At 39.3% G+C, this 22,488-nt stretch overlaps 1 protein-coding gene across 8 annotated transcripts in view; it reads left to right on the top strand.

Moving 5' to 3' along the window:
- kcnh5b (potassium voltage-gated channel, subfamily H (eag-related), member 5b) overlaps positions 1 to 22,488 on the top strand; it is a 110,351-nt gene that overhangs the window by 62,542 nt on the left and 25,321 nt on the right. For all 8 annotated transcript variants that reach the window (XM_079370254.1, XM_079370255.1, XM_079370261.1 and 5 more), the window contains 4 exons: positions 2,590 to 2,789; positions 6,956 to 7,015; positions 9,344 to 9,536; positions 21,260 to 21,456. In XM_079370254.1, the coding sequence (XP_079226380.1) occupies positions 2,590 to 2,789; positions 6,956 to 7,015; positions 9,344 to 9,536; positions 21,260 to 21,456 (650 nt within the window). The remainder of the gene's footprint in view (positions 1 to 2,589; positions 2,790 to 6,955; positions 7,016 to 9,343; positions 9,537 to 21,259; positions 21,457 to 22,488) is intronic.

Below are 22,488 nucleotides of genomic sequence, written 5' to 3'. Positions count from 1 at the left end.
CCAAAAAAAAAAAAATTCGAGTGTGATGACCCTTTTTTGCAAGCAGAGTTTGTACTTTCGAGTACAAGTAGTCTCTTCACATGAGGTGCACAACATATCTGACGGGCTATCTGGCGCCCCTCGATGCGTGGTTTTGACGAAAAAAAAGTTAGCAAATTGTTTTGAATGGCAAAACCTTGGAAAATCCAAGACTCAAATTGAAAGGTGCTCCATCCATTCCAAGAAATATTCACAAGATGCCCATTTTGCTCTTAATTCCCCATTTAGGGTTGGAATCTAAAACTTAGTTGAAATATTGTACCTATGTTTTTGCAATTTGGCCCTCCATTAATGTTAACCTGACTAATAGAAAACGTACAGACACGTAAATGTAAGACAAATGTTTGTAAAACAATAGTCACTTTTTAAAGGTCAAAACATAACATAACCCATTAACTACTTTCATATTGGTAAAAGCCTTTTTTGCAACAGCTAGTGTTAGCATTAAACAAGTCCCAAGAATTCTTTTCTACCTATTTCGGGATAAGAATACTGTTAGCCAGCATACATTATTAGCTTTTAAATGAAACATCATGGTTTAACTTGGACATATTGAATGATGTCCTTGATTTTCGTTGTCTGTTTCAGTGTACTGTAGATTGATCTTTTAAAATTGAAGCTGAGAAGCTATAAATATTTGCGTAGCATTCAGGCATCTCATTTTTGTAACCTTAAGAAGTAAGTACTACTGTTCGTTCTCGTTGAAATTTGGTCTGAACATTTCTAGATGATGTATTTTGGGTTTTTTCTTGAACGTCGATGGCTGTGTTACACTTTAAAACAACAACATTTTGCACGATTTAGGAGTGTTCTCAGTACAGTTGTTAATGGTCTCCTTTAATATCATTAAAGAGACATAGAGCTGCTTAGCATCATCAGCTGGAATGAGCGAAGCTTCGGTTGAGAATAACGAGGTTGCTAGAAAAAAACCTCCAGCAGCTGGAATATAAAAAAAGGCTGATCATCTTTCCATTTCATTTGGCCAACTTTTGCAAATGTATGGTTTTGTAGCTTTTCTATCACAGCTCTCCCCATAGCGCTCTCACTTGGATGTGAGAGTAAAAGGTTTTCTTTGAGTTACCTCCAAACTTTTCTTGTTAGTGTCTGACGCTCACTTTTGCAGGTGGCTACGTGTGGTTTCTAACAGCTTAGTTCAGACTTCTTCCCGGATAAAGTAACTGAACTGAAAGCTGATTTGCAAAAGAGTTAGAATTTACCACTTCTAATCCTGACAAACGAGAGGTCGTTTCAGCTCAGCAGAGACGCTTCCATGGGGGTCAAACATCAGCCGTTCTTTGTACTGATGTGTGACAGTGGCCGGCCGCTGAGCCACCAAATCACCCAATTAGGAATCTTGTGTTTGTGCTGTGTCTCTGAGCTTTCAACTCAAGTTTTGTGGTGTTGTCAGAGTCCTTCTTTACCAGCTCAAAAGGCCCTGGAAAGGTCATTGAGAGTCCTAGAAGGTGGCTGAATTTCTGAGAACTAAACTGGATAGCTATTTATTTCTAAGGCTTACGTGATACATTTCTCAGTCGGTGGTTGAGGCTTTGCCTTTTTCTCTTTGTCCCTCATTCAAACACAGCCTTTCTCTTTGTATATGTTTATCTTTCTGTTCTTTGTTTTTGTTTTTAGCATCAAAAGACTTACGCAAATGCCTCTGATTGAAGAGTTTTCCTTGTTCTTTTTCTTTGGCTTTCGTCTTTTTACATGTATTTCTGTTTCCCTTTCTCTTACCTCCCAATGATACAAAGTCAGTGGAAAACTTTCAGTACTTTATATTGGTGCTAGCAAGAACAGAACATCTAATCTGCTCAACTATTGGTACAGGTAATGTAAAGTAATAATAGTTCCTGTTTCATGAATAGAACTCGCTAACCTTTGAACATTTGCAAAGCTTTTCAAAGAGTGTTGTTATGGCAACGCAGAATATTGTGAGATGTTTGAAATGTGAAAAAAGGAAAATTGCTTTTCATGGTATAACAGGTAATTTATAGGGGATTGCTTTGTTTAGAAGATACCTGTTGGCTTCTGTTTTTTTAGCTCGTCTATAAAATGCTCAGAATGGGAGTTAGGCTATCAATAGGTGATTGTTGAAGTTTTCTCAAGGTTCCAAGGTGGTTGATTCAATTTATAGATGTCATCAGTGCATCACTTGGAGGTTGTTTTGGATTTTATGTGTCTAGCACCTCATATGAGACAGATTTGTATTTATTAAGTGCTTTTGTGGATTTAATCTTCACAAAGAGGAACATTTCCAAAGAAAAGTTACAACAAAGCAGACTGCCAATTTTTCAGGATAAAGAGCCTTTGGCTGCGTGTGGGTGTCGGAGTTTAAGTGGATTTTCTTTTCCAGTCAGAGTTATTACTTTTATGAAACACTTTAATGAACCATGTCTAATAGCACTCATCAAAGAGCACCAGAAAGACAGAAAAAAAGAAAAAGGTTTACACCAAGAAATCAGGGATTTTATAAAATAGAGTCACACGTGAAACATGCTTCTTTTAAAAAAAATAAATTTCATTCCTCTCCTCTCCTGTTTTTCACTCTAGCTCTGCTGTATGCCACCATTTTTGGAAACGTGACTACCATCTTCCAGCAAATGTACGCCAACACCAACCGCTACCACGAGATGCTCAACAACGTCAGGGACTTCCTGAAACTCTACCAGGTCCCCAAGGGGCTTAGTGAGCGGGTCATGGACTACATCGTCTCCACCTGGTCCATGTCCAAAGGCATCGACACGGAGAAGGTAAGACAGAGACACTGATTATAAGAACGTCCAGTCATATTTGAGGAATCAGAAACTAGATGTCGACAGTTTTAGGAGAAGTTTTCAACACAGAAAATAAAGTCAGCAATAAGGCTGTGAACCAAAACAATAACAACTGAAGTCTGGGCTGGTGGGGAATCATGGGAGTGATTCTCTCTGGCAATTCTCCCACTGGAGCCCAGCCCCCCAGCAAGACTGACAGAGTCCTTAAAGTCAATCTTTATCCTAAAGTTACAGGCGGGTGTACCCCATGAAACAAACAAAAAAAAAAAATAGGGAAGGGGACAGGGAAAAAACCAGGTAACAAAAACAAGTCAGTGACAAGCAAAAAGGAGAAAACAACACCAACACGATGCCTTAAAGTCAGTGAGCATTCAGAGACTGTTACAGCCTAATTTGCCCAGACACACGCTGAGTGCTGAACTTTTGACCAGCTGCTCCCAGAGACGTCAAACTGCTGACGAACTGTGGCCATGTGGAATTCAGATTTCAAATGTCATGTTATTTCGGAAATGTATTAGCGTGATGAATGGCTATGTTTTGAGTGAGTGAACTTAAAGCCATTCCGTGAACAATGTCTACATTGGATCCCTCGAGTCTATTTGCCGCAGAGAAATATAATAAACCCTACCCCATGCATGCATGAGCCCACACTCGAGGCATGAGCTGAAATCCGCTTCTGGACCAATAGCGCTAGTGCATGTAAGTGAAGGGCATAGCTTTTAAGGTAGCACAGAGGGGAGGGGGTGGGTGAAGACGGAGCACGGAGAGAATAATACTTACAAAATCATGCTAGTTTTTGAAAAATATTAACCCTGCCTTTAACTTGCATGCAACCTCCACATATTCACAAATCTCTTTTGGTATACATATATTTGCCATTTTTACACAGACTTCACAAGACACTGTTCAAACGTTCCACCCAGAGCGTAACATCAGCAGAAATATGCTGCTATTCTGTGACTGCTATGAGCAACAGGATACAACACAGAAACGGTTTGTGGCAGGATAGACTCAACTTTAGAGAAACGTCTATTTTTATTTAAATGATGGCCTGACACTGTAGAAATTAAGACTTATTATAACCTTTTACCCAAATGGTAGAGATGCACGCTAATAATCTGTTGGGTTTGATAATGTTTTAAATATACATACTGTGTTCGAAGGCTGGTCCCTGAATGTAACCTAAATGACTTAAAAACAGGCCTTCCACCAGACAGGTTGAATATTTTTTTCTCATAATGGGATTCTTCACTTGACTGTTGTCAAGAGTTCCAATATAAATAGTAGTGAGCTGTATTCATTAAAATGTCGGTGCAGCTACTGCAGGCTTGAAGTGATGGGCTGTGAGAAATCTGACATGGATGTTTATTTAGTTCTTACCTTATTTTGGAAGTGGATTTTTACAAACTAAAAGTGTCCAACTTTTTTTTATTATAACATGTTCTAAGAATAGAATAATCGAATTAGATAAAAGTAAAATTCAATTGTTGTGAAAATTAAACATTTTCTGTCAGCTCTAGTTTGAGTTAATGCAAAATACATGAGCGATACAGCCTGCCAAGTTTTATATGAGATTCTTATTTATTTTCAAGCTCTCTACCAACAAGCCATGTCAGCCCTCTTTCTGCGAGCACCCCCCCATTTAAAATGTAAATTACTGCTCAAAACTGAAGGAAGAAGACATAAAAAACACACAGCTCCAGTATACACTACGAGGCAGTGCAGTTATGAATCCACTGAGATGATTCATCCTTCCTCAATCTACTACTGAACGTCTTCATGAGCTCTGATGTAAACCCCAGAAAAAACACAAAGTCCTTACATGTAAACTTCTGCAGCCATTTATTAAGTCATGCAGCTAGTGCAGCATAAGCAGCATTCATGGCAGGGCTGAGGCTGCAGAAAGAAGAGGAAGATGAACACGATAAACTGCGTCTTTTCTGGTTTATACATGATTACAAACCCCCGAGTTCACTTCGGCATCTTTGTTCTCTGCCTTTGCTTCAAGTTTGGCTCTCATCATGCAGGTCTCCTACTACCTTTAAGCATGATGGGACATATTGGATATTATTTTGTTCTTTTTCCTTCATCAGATAGGTTTGTGGATAGGACATTGGGTTCTGAGAGTGGAGAATGACATGTTGTAAGGAACAGCAGTTTGGACTGGAAACCAGGCCCCCCCTTTTGGAGGACTAAAGCCTATGAATATGGACTGCAGCCTAACTGCTAGGCCATCTGCAGCCACAAGGAAAGCTGTTTTCACATATGCAATGCTGAATATTTCAGGCCTTTCCCTGAGCTGCTTGTTCCCACTTGGACCTCACAGCTGGAGACTCTGCGTGTTGGACAGGAGGGTGCTGGAGGTCTCAGGAAGCAGGGCATAAAGATTTTTTTATTTTTTTTTGACTGCCGATGTAGTTCGACATTCATACGGAAACCATAATGAGGCAGTTTTTGGTACATGAATGGAGACCACACCAGTTGTGTTGCTCCCTTGTGGCAAATGTATATACTTAATACATTTACTGCTGTGCTGTCACATCAGGTGGAAGATATCCGAAAGCAACAATTTAAGGTGACGGCGTCGCCCCAATTAAGCTGTTTACAGTCAGACATGAAGTTTTCTGAAGTTTCGTTCACTACTGAGATTTTGCTTTGCTCATTTGGGATCTGGCAAATCATAAAATCAAGAATTTAGATGTCCTTAAGGAGCTTTAATATGATGTATAGAGGTCCCAGAGTTAATGCATTATTCTTTAAAATCTTCTCGTTATATTTCTTCGTGTTAAATGCTCCTCATCTACTGTGTTTGTACATTTTCTCTCTTTTTATAATTCCCTCTCTCCTCTCAGTTTAAAACTTTGCACTTAAAGCTGGAGCCAATTAGTGGGTATTTTCTGTAACTTTGCGAGCCATTATACGCTACACATTCATCTGTTTGTGTGATTACAAGCCACAAAAAGACCAGCAGCTCCCAAAAGCACTCCAAACATCCTCCACTTTTAAATTGAGCAAAAATGTTTTTTTCAAAAACAGTGTCACTGCTGCAGACACTTTTAGTTAATTTATTGTTTTTCCACTCGGTTAATTATTTTCATTATTAACAAACGCTGAATTTTGGAGGAGTAGATGATGTTGTGTTTTTATGTTTTACCTCAAAGCTCATGTAATTAGAGAATTCAGGATTTTCAAAGCGACTAATATTTAGGCATTCAGGCAGATGGAGGTTGGCGATAACCAAGGAGGGACACAGTTTTAATTGGGCTTTAATATGGAATGAATGTTGTAAATAACACCTCACTGGTTCAAATGTAGTTTTGTTACTGACTTTATGGTGGTGGTGCAAGGGTTCAAGGTCAAGTCAAGGATATATAGCAATAAATCTCTGCCCTCTGACAGAAACAAATGTATTGCAGTACAAATGACTGATAAATAAAGGTTTAACGTTTTTCAGGAAAGCTTCTGTTTGGACTCGAACTCGCATCCATCCAGCTTAACACTGATAAAGTTAGAGATGTTGAGAATTTGTTTAAAGCTCTTCACCCTCTGGTAGGTGACGATAATGTTTTGTACGGATTGTTATGAAGAAAGGGGTCATTTGATTATACATGTGTACAATATATTTGTATTGATTCTAATGGAGAATAGTAGTCCCTCGTGTATCTGCACTGATGTGACAGAAAAAAAATTTCGTCCACGATTCTGCCTTAAAAAATTCACCAGAATGTTTTTTTTAAATTTATTATTATTTAAAAATTCTCACATTGCGAACAAAGTTTGACCTACTAAAAGATCTGAATCAGCCTTCAGCACCATAATGTAGTTTGACAGTTCTGGTTTTAGACTACGCTTTGACCTCCTTGTGCTCTGGAATCAGGGAGAGCAGAATTTTGGGGCATTTAAAGGATTATAAAATGTATCAACAGCTTTGCATCTTCATTACCTTCCAACTTTAAAAGTTTGACGTTGCTGCCAGCAGACCTCCATCTAAACTTACATTTGAATATGTCTTACTGTGTTGTTTCCCTGAAGCAAAGATTGGTTAAAACCCTCCACCATTTTTAGTCTTGCTGATGCCAAGTTGATTGATTATTATTTTTTTTTTTAACTGCAGTGTGACCTTCTTACGTCTTTGTTTTCAGGTCTTATCCATCTGTCCCAAGGACATGAGAGCCGACATCTGTGTCCACCTCAACAGGAAGGTATGTGTCCACAAACTATTTACAGATTCTTGGTTTAATAGATTAATAGAAAATAAATTCTGAAATATTTGCTCAAGGGAACCTTTGGCAGCAGGGGCGCTTCTAGGGTCTGTTGGGGCCCGAGGCAAACATTACTCGGGGGCCCCTACAACTAGTGTCCATTATTAGTTCATTAGCAATAATGCACGTGACATGCAGCAGGGCATTGAGAGTAAGTGCTGTTAGATGGGGCCCCATTTGGGAGGTTTCCTACTGTCATTGCAAAATTTCCATTTTGAGGCACTGCTGTGGTTTGTCAGCTTTTGGGTTGCCTGCCATTCCTATTGACAAGCAGCGCCTCTGCTTGGCAGTACTCAGGAAGGGAATTTCCAGATTTGGTCAACAACAGGAGTCGAACCGGTGACTCTTCAGTACAGACTGAGCTACCGCCGCCTTCATTCTGTGCCTGTTGAATTCTATCACAGGGTACTTCAGGGTATAGAAAATGAAAGTTGAAGAAACGTTGGGGGTTAAAGGACCAGGTGATACATGGCTGTTTCATAAAGAGTATAATTGAATGTAAAGGCTTTGATAAAACTTACAATGAACCAAGATCTAAGAATACATTTGTAAAACAGAATGACCTTTATAGACTTAAAGCAGTCGACTTTTGTACCTTAAGCTTTTCCAAACACCTGAGTCATCAATTAAAACCTTTCTGAACTCTCCTCACACGAAGAGATTTTTAGGTTTGCTGGAGCAGGATATCTATTTCACTCCTATGAATACACTGAATAGCAGTCCTGTTTAATTGCTTACATACCTGAACTCAGACAAGATGTGTTTATTAATAAGCTCCTGGGCACCACTTGACACCACTGATATTGGTCCCACTATTGGCACACGGAAATCGCTGAGCTGGCATTGAATAAAGGACAGCTTTAGTTGTGTAACAACCAGCGCCAATGACAAATACTCATAGTCATTATTCTCATCATTCAGAGCGGCTGGCTCTTATTGTGACTCAAATCTCTCTTTCTAAAAGGGAACGGATCCCACAGCACTTAACCCGGGACATTTAAATCAGAGCCTTTTAAAAATTATTACTAGAGAGAGTAGAAATATGTCCTTGAAGCAGGTCAATGTCAGGTTATCTCACTCAGAAGCCATCAGGTTTGAGCTGAATTTCTGGCACATAATTAAGAAGATTTAGCTTTATTTTACAGAACAACCTCCTACTCAAAAATTTTTTCCAAGATTTATTTGGGGCTTTATGTCTTTATTTACATAGGACAGTGGCTAGAGTAGGAAATCAGGAGTATTGTGGGAATGGCTTGCAAGTCTGTTAATTGGACCTGGACTGCCTGTGCAGGTGTAGCTACCATACATTTTTATTACAGTTTATGTGGCCTCTCCACTAAATCTGAAAACATCACATGCAAATTGTTTCACAAAGAACCAGAGTGAGCGCTCCACAAAAGAACAAAATCATAGAGGAACAGAGTTTTTTTCTGTAGATTGTTGGCACCAGCTGGCTTTTCCTTCATGGTGTGTAAAGTTTCACCGAGTCATCAGCATCAAAGAGTTCTCCCACTTTTAACACTTCTGTCGCTGTGATTTAGCTCATTGAACAGAGTGCTTCCCGCTCTACACGAAGGTCCTGAACACAAAAGAAAAGTCTGAACAGTGAAAGTTTGCGAGGAACATGTTTTGAGGGTTGATTTCCGAATCAAGACTATCATTTCATTCTGACAGTTTCATTGATTGACAGGAAGCACTGATATGACATAAACGCTCATGTGAGTGAAAGAACAAACCAAATTCAGTGTTTCACTGTCTCTGTGATGGATTCTGTCTGTGTGTGGAAGCCGTTTCTCATTTTTCACATATAAATGGATATCAGAAAAGAACTTCTTCTGCAGACAGGAACACAATAAGGTGTAGAAATATAGACTGCTGTCCAGAATATAAAATAAGGATGACCTGTATTCTCTGTTCAGCGTGTTGATTGTGTCCTCTTGAGGAAGTTGTGACTGGAAGAAAAGACAAAACACTCGATCTTCGACTTGAATCAGTTCATGAGTCTTTTAACTTGCTGATCAATAATAAAGTTTTGAAAGACACCTCATTTGACCAATCAGGACCTTCCATTCAGTGTTCCCAGGCTCCTTTAGCCAATGAGAGCCTGAGTAGAAAAGGGGTGGCGGGCATTACACGTGATATCGATGTCTGTTTAAAAAGGGAGAACAAAAGAGTGTGGTATGTTGTCGAAAGTCTGTTGTTACAACAGTTTGACTCTTGAAAGAACTTGCTCGTAAATGCATTTCCACTTTTTTCCCTCTTTCTCAGGTTTTTAACGAGCACCCTGCGTTCCGGTTAGCCAGTGACGGCTGCCTGCGCTCGCTGGCCGTGGAGTTTCAAACCACCCACTGCGCTCCAGGAGACCTGATCTTTCACGCTGGAGAGAGTGTCGACACCCTGTGTTTTGTTGTGTCGGGGTCACTGGAGGTCATCCAAGACGATGAGGTCATCGCCATCTTAGGTATGTAGTCATGTCAATAAGTAGGTGTTGTTTATTGATGAAACGATAAAAACTACAACCCCACAAAGCACTAGTTAAAAACATTTAGTAGTACCGTAAATCAACAACAGAACCTCCTGACCAATACATTTTTATTATCAATTTCAACTCCAGCCTGGTCATTGTGAGGATTGGCCACTATTTAAAGAGTAAAATGTACAACATATTTGGTGTAGAAGTTTGTTCGAGAAAACAATATGGTAAGACCTGGTGGACTGTTTGCCAGGTTCATCACTAACACCTTTGAGATGATTGTGATGAATTTAAACACCAACAGCAAAAAAAAAAAAAAAAAAAAAAAAGCAAAGACTCTTTACGAAGGAGGAAACGGATAAAGCAAACAAGCTGCTGAACAAACCTAAAAACAAATACATGCCAAAAAATTAATTGATTTCAAAAACAAGAGTGATAGAATTATACTGAGTGTGTCTGTCTCAGGCTGTTCATAAAGCCCTGACAGCTGGTTTTGGAAAAGAAGACAAGAATAATATTAGCAGAATTTAAGTAGGTCACACCAAACAATAGAGATCAAAACTGAAAGTGACATCCATGGAGTTTTGAGCTGTCTGTGAACAAAATAAATAAGCTAGTTGTTGTATGTTTTATATTTTTTATAAAGCAATGAAACTTGCCATGTCTCTTTTTTTTTAATTGGTTCTATGAATAGACTGTATGCGATATGGACGTAGTTTTCATTGACTTCACACAGTGGTTCCCGAAGAACGATCTGAAGCCTGAAGCTGACAGGGAACTTGTGGGTATCTACCTAGCTTTCGGACAATCCAGACAAGTTTCCTTTTTTCAGGCAGTCTTGAGTGGACACTTCAAATACTGCATTATTTTGCACTATACCGCAGTGACCTCGGTTTTTTTTTTATCTTTGGAGTGTGCCGCTTGATTGTGAGACATTTTCAGCCCTTTTAACCTGTTTGAAGGACTTTCAATACAACAGCAGGTCAGAAACTTCCACTTCCACTTTCTTTTAACCGACATAAAAGTCACTCGTAGAACAGGATTAAGTCAAACGTCCCCGCTATTTTTTACCTTCTCTCTGTAAATGTAGAACATTCTATAAAGTCAGCAAGTGGATGAGCACAGTAAAAGGCTGAGTCACTGCAGTTGTTATATTAAAGACAGCAGTCTGCTGAAGTTGTTTCTGACTCTAAAGCGTTTCAAACAGACTCTTATCTGCTGCCGTACATATTGCTCTGCAGCCTCTCGCTGCAATATTCATGAAGTGGGAGAAGAACGAGGAAACAGGAAAGGCAGAATAAGAGGCAAACGGAGATAATGTCAGAGAAACCCCTTTTTATTGAGACGAGCACAGATAGCACTGATGGTGAAAACGGCCTCAGCAGCCGCTGTAGAGCGCGCTCTCATAACCATCAGCAGCCCCTGATGAGCGTTTACTGACAGAAAATAACAAGAAGGGAGAGATTATTACAGCTGAGAGCGAGAGCAAAGCTTCGCAGGGTAATGTGTTGAGATCATTTGTGTGTAGAGGTTTGGCTTCTTCTCTCACATACACACTTAACTAACATGATAAGTAAGTCTGTGACATGCACAAGTAAGGTATTTTCTTTTGCTGCTTCCAAGCTCATGAGGGAACATTTCTTTATGACAGAAAGGAAAAAAACATGAATGGTTGTTTCCTGTAAGGGAATCCGTCAAACCAGAAGTAGGAGATCATCCTGAGTCCAAATCCTGGTTTTGAAAGTGCCTCTGTTATATAACTTCACATATACAGTGCACACATCTCAGGGAGACGATATTAGCCTGGCTGCTTGCTGAACATGAGTTTGAGCTACAGGAACTGCCCACAGGATTTCTAATCAAAAGAACATGCTGCAAAAAGCAGTCACAAACGCATTAACATTAAACCCACTGCAACAATGCAAAGTCAAAAAAAAAGAGTATTCACAAACTGAGAAAACCGATGAAAGGAAACTGTGAACTGAAGCGTGTCTGACACCGTGGCTTGAAGCATAGGGCCGAAGTTTGGATTCGAAACCCACAGTCGCTGCGAGGACTATGTCCTCCGTTTATAGGGCACGTGGACCCGGGCGCCCTGCGGGTGACGACTTAAACATTATACGGTTGGTCTCAGTTTTAACTCCCCAGGAAAACATTGCTGTAGAAGCAATGGTTTATTCAGAATCTGTTGCGTTTCATAGCTCAAATCACATAGTTTGAAAAGTTGTTTGCTTCTGCAGCTGCCTGAAGCATCAGTATCACTTCATCTGGGTTTATATAGGTCACAGGAAATAATACATGACAAGTATCGTTTTTATTGTAGATTGGCTCATATCTTTGGAAAAAAAAACAACACATCTAGATCAGAACCAGTACTGTTGCAGAAACAGATTACAAGATTAGATTTGTGATAGTGTCTCGTATGCAACAATTAGCCTACTTTAGACCCGTGTGATCCTCTGCAGCAGATATGACAAGCTGTCGCTGCTTCGGTGTTTGAACAGAATAACACATGCACAGTGAGGGAAAAGAAAAGGATGAAGTGAGGAAAACAAGGCTTTGATAAAATGTTAAACAAGATGATAGATAGTTGATAGACCGTGTGGGAAGAAGGTGGTGAGGCAGTGGAGAGTAAAACATGACAGAGTGAGCCCTCTTTTCGTGGCCCGTCCCTGCGGCCTCTCCATTTGTGTCGCATCTTCACTTCCTTAAATTAATTCTGAGGCCGATTTCAGACGAGGCAGCATAAAGAGCACATCGAAGGTTTGATAAAGCGTTTCACCATGCCGAAGATATGAATCGATAATTCATCAGCTGCTTGTCATCAGGAGCTGCTCAATCTGTGGTGAGAGATAGACGGGGGCCAAAGAATTTTTCCTCAACACTCACGATCTACATAATATCTTTTGTAGAGAACAAAATTTAAGCTTTTAGGCATTTTAAGGTCGCTGCTTTATTTTAACAAAATGAAAAGATCCAGCTGAATGAAGGAAGCATATCCACTTTATTGTTGAGGGAAAGCAAACATGAGTACACACTTTTGGACATCGTCCACCAATTCAGTCCAGTGAATGTGCAGTGTTGTCCAAATTTCAATGATAAACTTCTGATCTGATACATGAATGGATTTATGGCTTAACACGTTTGGAAAGTTTTCAGAAAGATTTGACAAGAGGATTCAAAAATGAATTTCAATGCGGCACATGCAGTGTCTTTTTAAGCCGAGTCATCACTCTTTAAAAGCAGGGAGGAGGATCTTTATCTTTTACGGCTGCGTTCATTTTGTTTTCTTAATTTTCTTCATTCTGGTTGCTTCACTAAATGATTTACAAATTATTTTCAAACGTAAACTCCCTTTAAAACATTCATATTAATGCAAAGGTATTTTTTAAAGAATCGTTTAACTCTCAAAAAGTGGGTTTAACCTTGAAGGGAAGAAGATTCTTAAATGACCGCATTGTAAAATGAATAGTACTCAAGCACTTTCTGCCGTTCAAAATTTGCAGCTTTTTAAAAATGGAGGGGGTCGAAGAGATAAGAGAGACTACTAAAGAGGTCTGCTCTAACCACATTAAGTATGAAACCCAAAATGAAATCTTAAAAAAACAAAAAGTGTCCCTTCACATGTTCTAAAAATCACATGTATTTGTTATGAGCGACTGAAAAGCCTTCATTCTCGTCACACAGACTCGTTTTTGGCTAATGACTAAACCCCTTCATGCTAATTAGCTAGCTCACAAGTTGTTGCTTATTTTATTTATTTTGCAAACAAACCAGAAAATGTTCCACCAATGCTTACAGCTGCATTAGTATTTGAGATGGAGAACAAAAGGAGAGACGGAGGGAGAGAAACAAGGTGGTGGAAGGAGGAGACTTGGAACGAGGGAGGGAAAATAAAAGGTTGAAGGAGAGAGAGAGCATGTAAGGAGAAGCAAGATAAGGGGGTTTGTTTGCGTGCGTTAACGGCATGAAAAGGACGTCTCTCTAAATATGGCTTCCCTCTTTAAAGTTTGTTTTTTTTTTCTTTCATGTGACAGCTGCACCTTGTTCAGCCAACTTCTTTGTCTCTTCTGCTGAGAATCTGGGGAAGTTCTGCCAGCTCCAAAGCTCATGCTAAGAAACATAAAGCAGCAGAGAGAAAAAGAGAACATGATTGGAACAATACAAAGACATTTATCATGTCAGAGCATTCATTGTTTATATTGGGTTTAAACGGCATCTAAAGAGAGAGAAGCACAATGGAGAAAAGTTCTTTCCAGAACATTTCTTTTCCATTTTGGAAAAAAATATAAATAAATAAAAATATTTTTTTATTTGATTTTTAATCTTGTCTCATTCAGAGACAAATTTGTGTCTTTACTTCAGATTTTAAAGATATTTCTTAGACATTGATTGCACATGCCAACTAAGTTATACTTAATATTGATGGTAGAGAATTTTCAATCTTTGATTATTCACACACATTCAAATATAAATCAGATTTTAGTCAATAAGAGCAGCTAAAGGCAGAGAAATGGATGAACAGAAGGTCTTGAGGGGGATAAAGGGATGGGGTCATTTTTGAAACTCACCCTCTCAAATAGTTGTTGCTCCTTTTTTAGTATCCCATAAAGCTTAGAGAAAATTAGATTTTAAGGGAGGAAAGAGTAGAACCGTGGGAATGAATGGAGGCTTAGAAAAATGATAGAGATGGTGCATGAAAGAAGGAGAGGTAGTGGTAAAAAAAAAATGATTGCAAGGAAAGAGGCAGAAAAAAGAACAATAGGAGGTGATTTGCAATGAGAGAAATGGAATAAAGACAAGGAAAGGGGGTGGTGAAACATTTCAATTAGAAGGAGAAAAGATGTGAGGATAGGCATCAGAGGCAGAGAAAGAAATGGATTTTTGGAAAGGGCCCGAGAACTTCAGAGAGAGAATGAAAACGTAAGGCAAATGAGGCAGAGAAGAAGAAGTAGAGGGGGAGGAAGGAAAGAGAAGAAGAGGATGCAGGGGAGTGTGTGCTGGTCATGGTTTTAAAGCCACTGATTTCCCCAGGCTGCTCCCCGTGGCTGTAACACACTCTGCTCTCATTAGTGTCCTATATGGCATCAGGTGGACACATAAATGCACACACACACTAACGCACACACACACGCACACACACACACACACACACACACAAGCAGCAAAAGTAAATATACAAAAGCTGCTTAATGTCTCTATCAACAGGCTGTGAAAATGAGTTTTCTCTTGAGGCACAATAAAGTTTCCTAACGCACACAAACAGACACACACAATTACACGGCCACAACAAGCGTAGACACGTAAACACACAAAAACCCAATACTTTCCCCGCTGTAACAAGGCAATACTGTAAATACTCATAAAGTAATAACCTGCTCGTTTCCCATCATGCACCAGGCTGTCGGTGTCCCTGACCAAATTCACTCACTGGCTGCTTTGATGTGTGGAAGTGAGAGGAGATAATGAAGATGTCATTGAATAAGGTTTGACTTGATTAAAAAGCTTCAGAGAAGGAGGCTGAAGAACTGTACAGAAAGCTTTCATCTGACGTGTTGCAGCCGGATATGACCAACAAATAAAGACAAATTCAGATGCCCTCTCATGGATGGATGGATGGATGGATGGATAGAATCGTAACATATCCTTTCATATTTTGCTGCGTGGTTTGTTGTATCCACAAGTTTTTCCGATTGTCTTCAGCAGTGACTTTTTCGTTTAGGTTCATCGTCTTTTGCAGTTATCATCTTTGCGATCCTGAAAGTCTACACAGTTTACTTACTCTTACTCAACTTGTTCCTCTGATTGTTCAGCTTTAAGTTCCCAAATGGGTAGCTTGTTAAATTTTTTTTTTTTTTTTTAATGTTTACGTTTTTTTATGTTTTTTATTATGTTGTGTTTTTCAAAGAAAGTGTGTCCATTATAGCCAAATGAAATATAACACTGAACAGTTTTAGCCCTCTTTTCTTTCATTTGGTTCTTTACATTGTTTTTGTACCAAAGTATTCCCTTCGTGTCGGCGGCTTGCTTCTATCCAAACTGTCATAAGTAGTTGGTGCTTTGGCAGTGAAAGGACAGCCCTATTAACAGACGACGGCACAGTCTCGGCCCTTTAGCCTGAATTATCTATTGATGATTCTGCTCGATCTTGAAGAAAATTCACTCAGCCTTTCTATTTTTTTTTTCTTCTTCTTTTTTTTGTTTTGCCCAGATGATGAGCTGATTAATTTCCAAATCCATTATTCATGCTCGGTTATGAGAAGGGGATTTTCAGCCTGGTCTTCTATTCAAACAGCAATATTTTTCTGGCCCAGCAAGCAATTCGTCTGCAGTGAACGGGAGGAGATGGGCCTGGGATCACATGAGACTGTCTGCATGACAAGACCCAGTAAATAAGAATGTGTGCAGGAGCGGCTCTGATGTGGAATACATTAGCAGAAGAACATATTTAGGGAGCAGGTTAAAGGAGACGTGATGAAAGGAAACTTCAAACAGTCCGATTCTTGTAAGATTTCTTAATGCAGTTCGGCTTTCATCATTCTTTGAAATGACTGACACGTGTCGCTTCATACAAAAATCTCTTCTTTCCTTTTATTTGACAGGGTTCACACAGAATACACATGGCTCGCTTATGAAACAGCATGTGACGTGATGAAATATTGGTCTACATGTAGGTTTGATTATTAAAACAATGTCCCAGAATAAAAACTACACAATCACTTTAAACAGTCACTTTTGATGAGTCATGCTGTAAGAATTGGCTGTACTTATAGACCAGGCATGTTGGAGTTTTAGATAACCATAGACTGGAAAAGTGATGATGTATTTTTGTATAGACCAACCCGAAAGTAGTTTTGCCATGGGTTTGAACAAGAATTGGTCTATGGGATTTTTTATTTGATTTTGGATCATTGCAGAAAATGGTAAACCCACGTTTCTGATGTGTAGCGAACTACACCCTGGTCGGTTGATTTTGACGTCACAACCGTTACGCTTCATCGATCTATTCACTGGTTATGACAACTTCCATACCATGGCCACAGAGCGGAGATAAGGTAGACGTCAAATTTGGCACAGAACAAACAAAGAAATGAAAATATAGCTATAGAATCACCTCTGTTAACACATCTAATTCTTTTTTTTGTTTTGATTGCCAGGGTTTCAGCTCAATCAATTAGTCAACTCGATGTGTACAGTAGCTCTTTAATAAATGGAGCTCGGAGCTCAACAGGAGGGTAATTGTTATTTTAACAGCCGCCCTAATAATCAGGATATAAAAGAAAAATGAATAATCACATCGAGTTCAATTCTCGCTCAACAGTCGAACACAGACAGGGTTGGAGTGTGATAGAGATCCAGCTGGATCTTAATGGAAAGAATGTTTTTTTTTTAAGACAGAGCTTTGAAGATGTCAGTACAAAGTTTGTTTTCCAGTGTAGAAGTGCTTCTCTCATAATTAATACCAGATTTATTTGTATTACTCTCAGGAAAGCTTTCGACTCCAGTTTTGTAAATCTGGTGTTGATGTGAAAAGATAACAGGCTGACAACAGAAGCAGCAATCCGATTATTAACAGACACATTAGTTGTGCTAAGGAAGGGGAGCCTTTGCTGGCTGCTTGTATTCTTTGAGCAAAAAACAGTGCATTTTTTTAAAATCACAAGTTAGGGACTGATTTCGCCGTAGTTTTACCACTGCAATATATTTATCTGTGTCTCATAATCCCCTGGAGTGCTGACCAACTGCATGTGCTGCTGCTATAAAACATTTTGAAGGACCATGATGCACACATTAACATATTCATCTACAGGGGAAAAAAAGGTTTAAGCAAAATAATTTGTGACTTAAAGCTCATATAAACACAGTTCCTGAGTTGTGAAGATGCAGCAGCATAAGTAATTCATCAATTATCGTGATTAATGGCCTCATTAGTCTAAGTGATTGTGATGAACAGCATGCTGCTCGTGGTGGGACATTCTGGGAGATAGACTTTTTTTTCCCACCATGAACAAGTTTAGAAAGCTCATTATGCATTCATCAATTAATATCGAAAGTGGGAAAAACTGACTAACTTCTTGGTAACCATTTATATGTCGGAGGAACAACCTTTTTTTCATTCTCTAGAAGCACGACTGGAGGGCTTTAAATGTTTACAGTACTTCTAATTCAATAAGGTCCATTAATACTGCTGTCAGTGGATATCCGAGTCACGGAGAGCAGCGGTATAACTCTCCCCACCCACTCACTTTTCCCAGATAATTGTCTGACAGGAGTAACAGCAGCATCAGCTGAAAGAAGCAGCCCGAAATGCGTCTTACCGGACCGACGTCTGGCGAGCTGCAATGTGAGATAAAGCAGTGCGAGGGTGCACAGCCGCCCACAGGCAATTTCTTTTTCTGCTGATGGGGGATACAGGCTGCGGCGGCATTCAGCGTCATCACCTCGTCTGAAGGATGCTGGTGCTTCTGTAGAGCCAAACAAAATGTCTGTCAGAGTTTATTCAAACCATATATGACTCATCACCACAGGCATAAATAGGATCCCTGTATTTGATTAGTTTAGTTTGTTTGTATTTAAATGTATCAGTTAATCAATCAATCAGACTTTAATTGCATAGCACTGCATAGTAACAATGTAGCACAAAATGCTCAACCACACATCTAGAACAGAGCAGGGTAACACAGGATAATAGTATAAACGGTTTCCCTGTGGTCAATATGATATCAGAAAAATGTTCTTTTTCTGACAAAGGGTTTTAAGATTTTTTTCTCAATATAGCCTTTTTTCCACTGAGCATTAAAGAACTGCTCAGCCAGCTCTATTTACACCTTTTGTACACGTGTTGTCTGGTCAGTGAGTTTGGTAAAAGCACACTTAGAAACAATTGGGATTTTAAAGGCTGCACCAAGGGATGAGATTGAACAAGAAAACCAGCACAAAAAGAAGAAAAGAGACAACTAAATTCAAGGTGGAGCGTTCCAAATGCACCGTGATTTAGGACTTAGGCACTGACAGCTTTTTTTGTGTGTGTTGGAAGCGCTAACCACCTCAGTTTGAGAGCGTGGCTTGTCTGCCTTTACTGTTGCTAGGTTACGAAACTTGACATCTGCTTCCATAGGTAAGGACCGTTGGGTCTTTTTAAATAGCCCTGTGTGCTTAATTAAGTGTGTTCTATTAAAAAGTAGCAGAATTTCAACAAGTGAGCTGTCTATACGTGTGCTCTAATCTCCCCATGGAAAGCTCCTTTTTTTTTCAAAGCTACAGTATTGGGATTCCTGATTTGGGCAGATGTTATCCAGAGGGCGGATATTGGCTCATACCAGTGCTCATAAGATACACTAAAGCAGCCCCTGACATACAATTTATGAACTAGAATTTAACATAGTTCACAGGGATTCCAGATTGCCAGCAAACAATATTAATCCACATTCAAAAACAATATATTAAACTGGCATATTCTGTCTGATCATTCCCTTCCGGTCTTTTTGTCTTGCTTTGTAAGGTGACCTAGAGAATTTGGAAAGGTGCCTTTAAATGAAATGCATCATTATTATTATTAAAATACTTTGTTTTCAGCTACATTGAGCCAGAGAAAGAAACGCCTGTGCTAACTCAAGTCCTGTACTGTAGCTTTTACATGTTCTGTGAGAACAAAAAAGAGGCTAAAAGGACCTTTATAACCCTCATGTTCAGTGTGCACATCGAACAGAAGTCCCTGTGAGCAGTCTGGCTGAAAAATATCACAGACAGTGTAATCAGTAGCATTACAAAGCCGGCGGACAGGGGTCACAGCACCCATGTATCCATCTCCACCCAGCCAATCCTAACAGTCCTCCCGGTGGTTTTTAACCCCGCTGTAAAAGTCACACTCGGCGCACACAACCACTAACACCTTCACCAACCTCGCGGCCCATGTGACCCAGTCCACATCTTGACGGCTAATTGGCGGGGAGCTGCAGATCTCTTGGGAGCTCATTCCAGAGGAGCACCGACTGCCCGAGCTGGTGAGAAAGGGACCCTCAAGGGTGCAGAGGAGGGATTGTCGAGATGAGATCCACTCACACACACACGACCACTATATACATTTTGCTATGTTGTGTTGGAGGTGTTATACGTCTGTTTCTTAGGGTGTTTTGACAGCTTGTGTATCCGGGTCATTTGTCAGAAAAACGCTGAGCTGGTGGTTGTGGCAGGTTTGACACAGATTTGAATTCTGATTAGCACAGATTTTTGTGTGTAATATTCGCAAAGTGGAGCTGGATCTCTTCATGGAAATGAATAGACTGTACCTGCATATTCTATACACATTTAAAAAAGTTTTATATTTGAATCCCTTTCTTCCTTTCTTGTCTAATTTGTTCATTAGAGTGTAAAAAACGCATGTTTTTGGACCTTTTAGTCCACCTTATTTGAAAAATATCCTCCTTTTTCTTATTTAAAACCTACCGGCTTTAGACTGCATATGAAACATTTGATGTTGCTTCTTATAACTAATTATCTTCTTTTTATATCAGAACAAATGTTGCGTTGCCAAGGAGACGCTCACAAGTGTAAACATGTGTTGATATGATACGGGTAATTTGCATGGCTAATTAATGTTGGCAGTTGATAAGTCAAGTGTCCAGGTGGCTGCACAGATCAGTCGGTCAGTGCAGCAAACTATAATATTTTAGTATCAGAAAAATACTCACTCTTCTTAATAAAAAAAAATCTTTTATGGAACGCAAAATTCTACACAAATGTGTGTGACCAATTCCAATGTGAGAGATTTTCAAATGTCAGTGTTAAAGGTTTTGTCCATTAGTTCTGATCTGTTTGTCTACAAAAATACATAGCTTATAGTTAAAAACAAAAGAAACGTGCAGTATAAGAAGAACATTATCGATATAAAACAATTCTAGCAATTAATGCCACTCAAATAAAAACAAATTTAACGATAATCATGTTAATTACTTCTGGGAGGGCCAGATTCCTGATGGTGACTAAATTGACTTTGATTGATTCACTTGATGATATTCTAAAAACTGTATCTTATATCCAATAGCACCTGAAACATCCCCAGTTAGTGGAACAATATCTTTAGATTTCCAAAACTTTCTATGCAATGGGGCCTTACAAAAAAGAAACATTATTAACATTATAACAATATTTTAGTTACACTCCTAGGGATTTAAAGTATTTTGTCTTCATGCAAATCAATATGCATGTGCATTTTGACATAATAAACCAACCAATAATTTTCCTTTTCAATTACTCCGCCAATGTTTAATATCAATTGAATGTCTGCTCTTCAAATGGCAAAGAAAACCGTAAAATAACCGATAATTATTCATCTTTAAACTCTTTAACAAAAATGCATCTCCAGTATTTTGTCCTGCAAACATTGCTTAAAACGGGCCTAAGACATCTTAAGGCACTGGGCTTTTAACCAGAAAGTATGATTTAATTTACAGTAACACAATATCAGTAACTGAATAATAATGATTTTGTGTAATAATTTGCATGTGAAATAACACCATAAATGCATCATGTGCAGCTGTATATCTAAAACATCAGCCAGTTCATGATTTGTTGTTTCATTACTTAAAAACATACCTTGTATTTGTTTTCTAAGGAGTCACACCTCAAACAATTGCTGTATTACTAATTTAAACCTTTGTCTTTGCTCCATGAAACTCTAAACATTGTTCTCCTGTGCGTTTTGTTCTCAGGCAAAGGTGACGTGTTTGGTGATGTCTTTTGGAAAGAAACCACCCTTGCACATGCGACTGCTAACGTCAGAGCGCTAACGTACTGCGACCTGCACGTCATCAAGAGGGAGGCTTTACTCAAAGTGCTGGAGTTTTACACGGCCTTCGCCAACTCCTTCTCACGCAACCTCATCCTCACGTGCAACCTTCGCAAGCGGGTAAGGTATCTTCTTTGTGGACTTGCTTACAGTACACACATGCGCAGAGAATTGAATATTTAACACAGCTTTCCGTTTACTACATACATGCTGAATGTACATTGTCATACATTGTGATTGGATATTGCATAAATACAATTCAACCTACTTGTTAACAGAGATGAAAATGAACTTCAATCGTTTTGCTGGTGCAAATGATGTTTTTAGTTGCTAGTAAGTGTTCCTGTTTTTGTGGCCAAAGACCTGGCTTTGGCTCCAGTTTGCCACTTCTGTGAGCTAGCTAGGTAGCTGCTTCAATTTACAGCTTGATTAAAGGTACGGTATGATATGTAACTGATAGAGAACATGTCCAGTAGATGTGGCACTTAAGCTCCTCTGGATAGAAATACTGCAAGTGATGCAGAGGGAAGACTGACTCGAAGCCTTCCCTAAAGGACTCAAGCTGTCTGGATACGCCTTCATTCAGAGTCCAGTACACCACCAATCTGAGATCTCGGTCTATAGAGCCAAAAAGTGCCAACCCTTCAGTACATTGCTCCTCTCTTAGTGCAACTTTGTACAACTGAGCGCCATTCAGATAATAACATTCAAAATTCAGATAATCATCCCAAAGTTGATTGTACTCTTATTTTTTTTAGGTATGTTATACCACCCAAAAAAGTTTGTACTTCAGTTTGAAAAGTCTGTCAGTCCTCCTTGAATTGTTCTCCTGCAACAACACTAATCTTGCCTCTACTGACTATCCTCATGAGTGAGTGAGACTCTCTCTCTTCCCCCTGGTGGTGAGAGGGCAAATAGTTGGACAGGAAGCGACAGATCAGGCTAAAGGAAGTACCAACCCATACTGTATGAACACAGAGCTGAGAACAACAAGGCAAGAGGAACTTCTTTCTTTAGAAGCGTTGCTCACAGATCTGATGTCTATAATGGTTATAATGTTGCACATTAAACCTTTGACATGTCTGAAGGAAAGAGATAGAGTATTTCTTTTTACCCTCATTTAAAGAAAAATAGCACACTTTTAACGCGAGA

The sequence above is a fragment of the Symphodus melops genome, assembly GCF_947650265.1.
Source record: "Symphodus melops genome assembly, chromosome: 19".
Lineage (NCBI taxonomy): Eukaryota > Metazoa > Chordata > Actinopteri > Labriformes > Labridae > Symphodus > Symphodus melops.
This window is presented reverse-complemented; position numbering and strand designations above follow the sequence as displayed.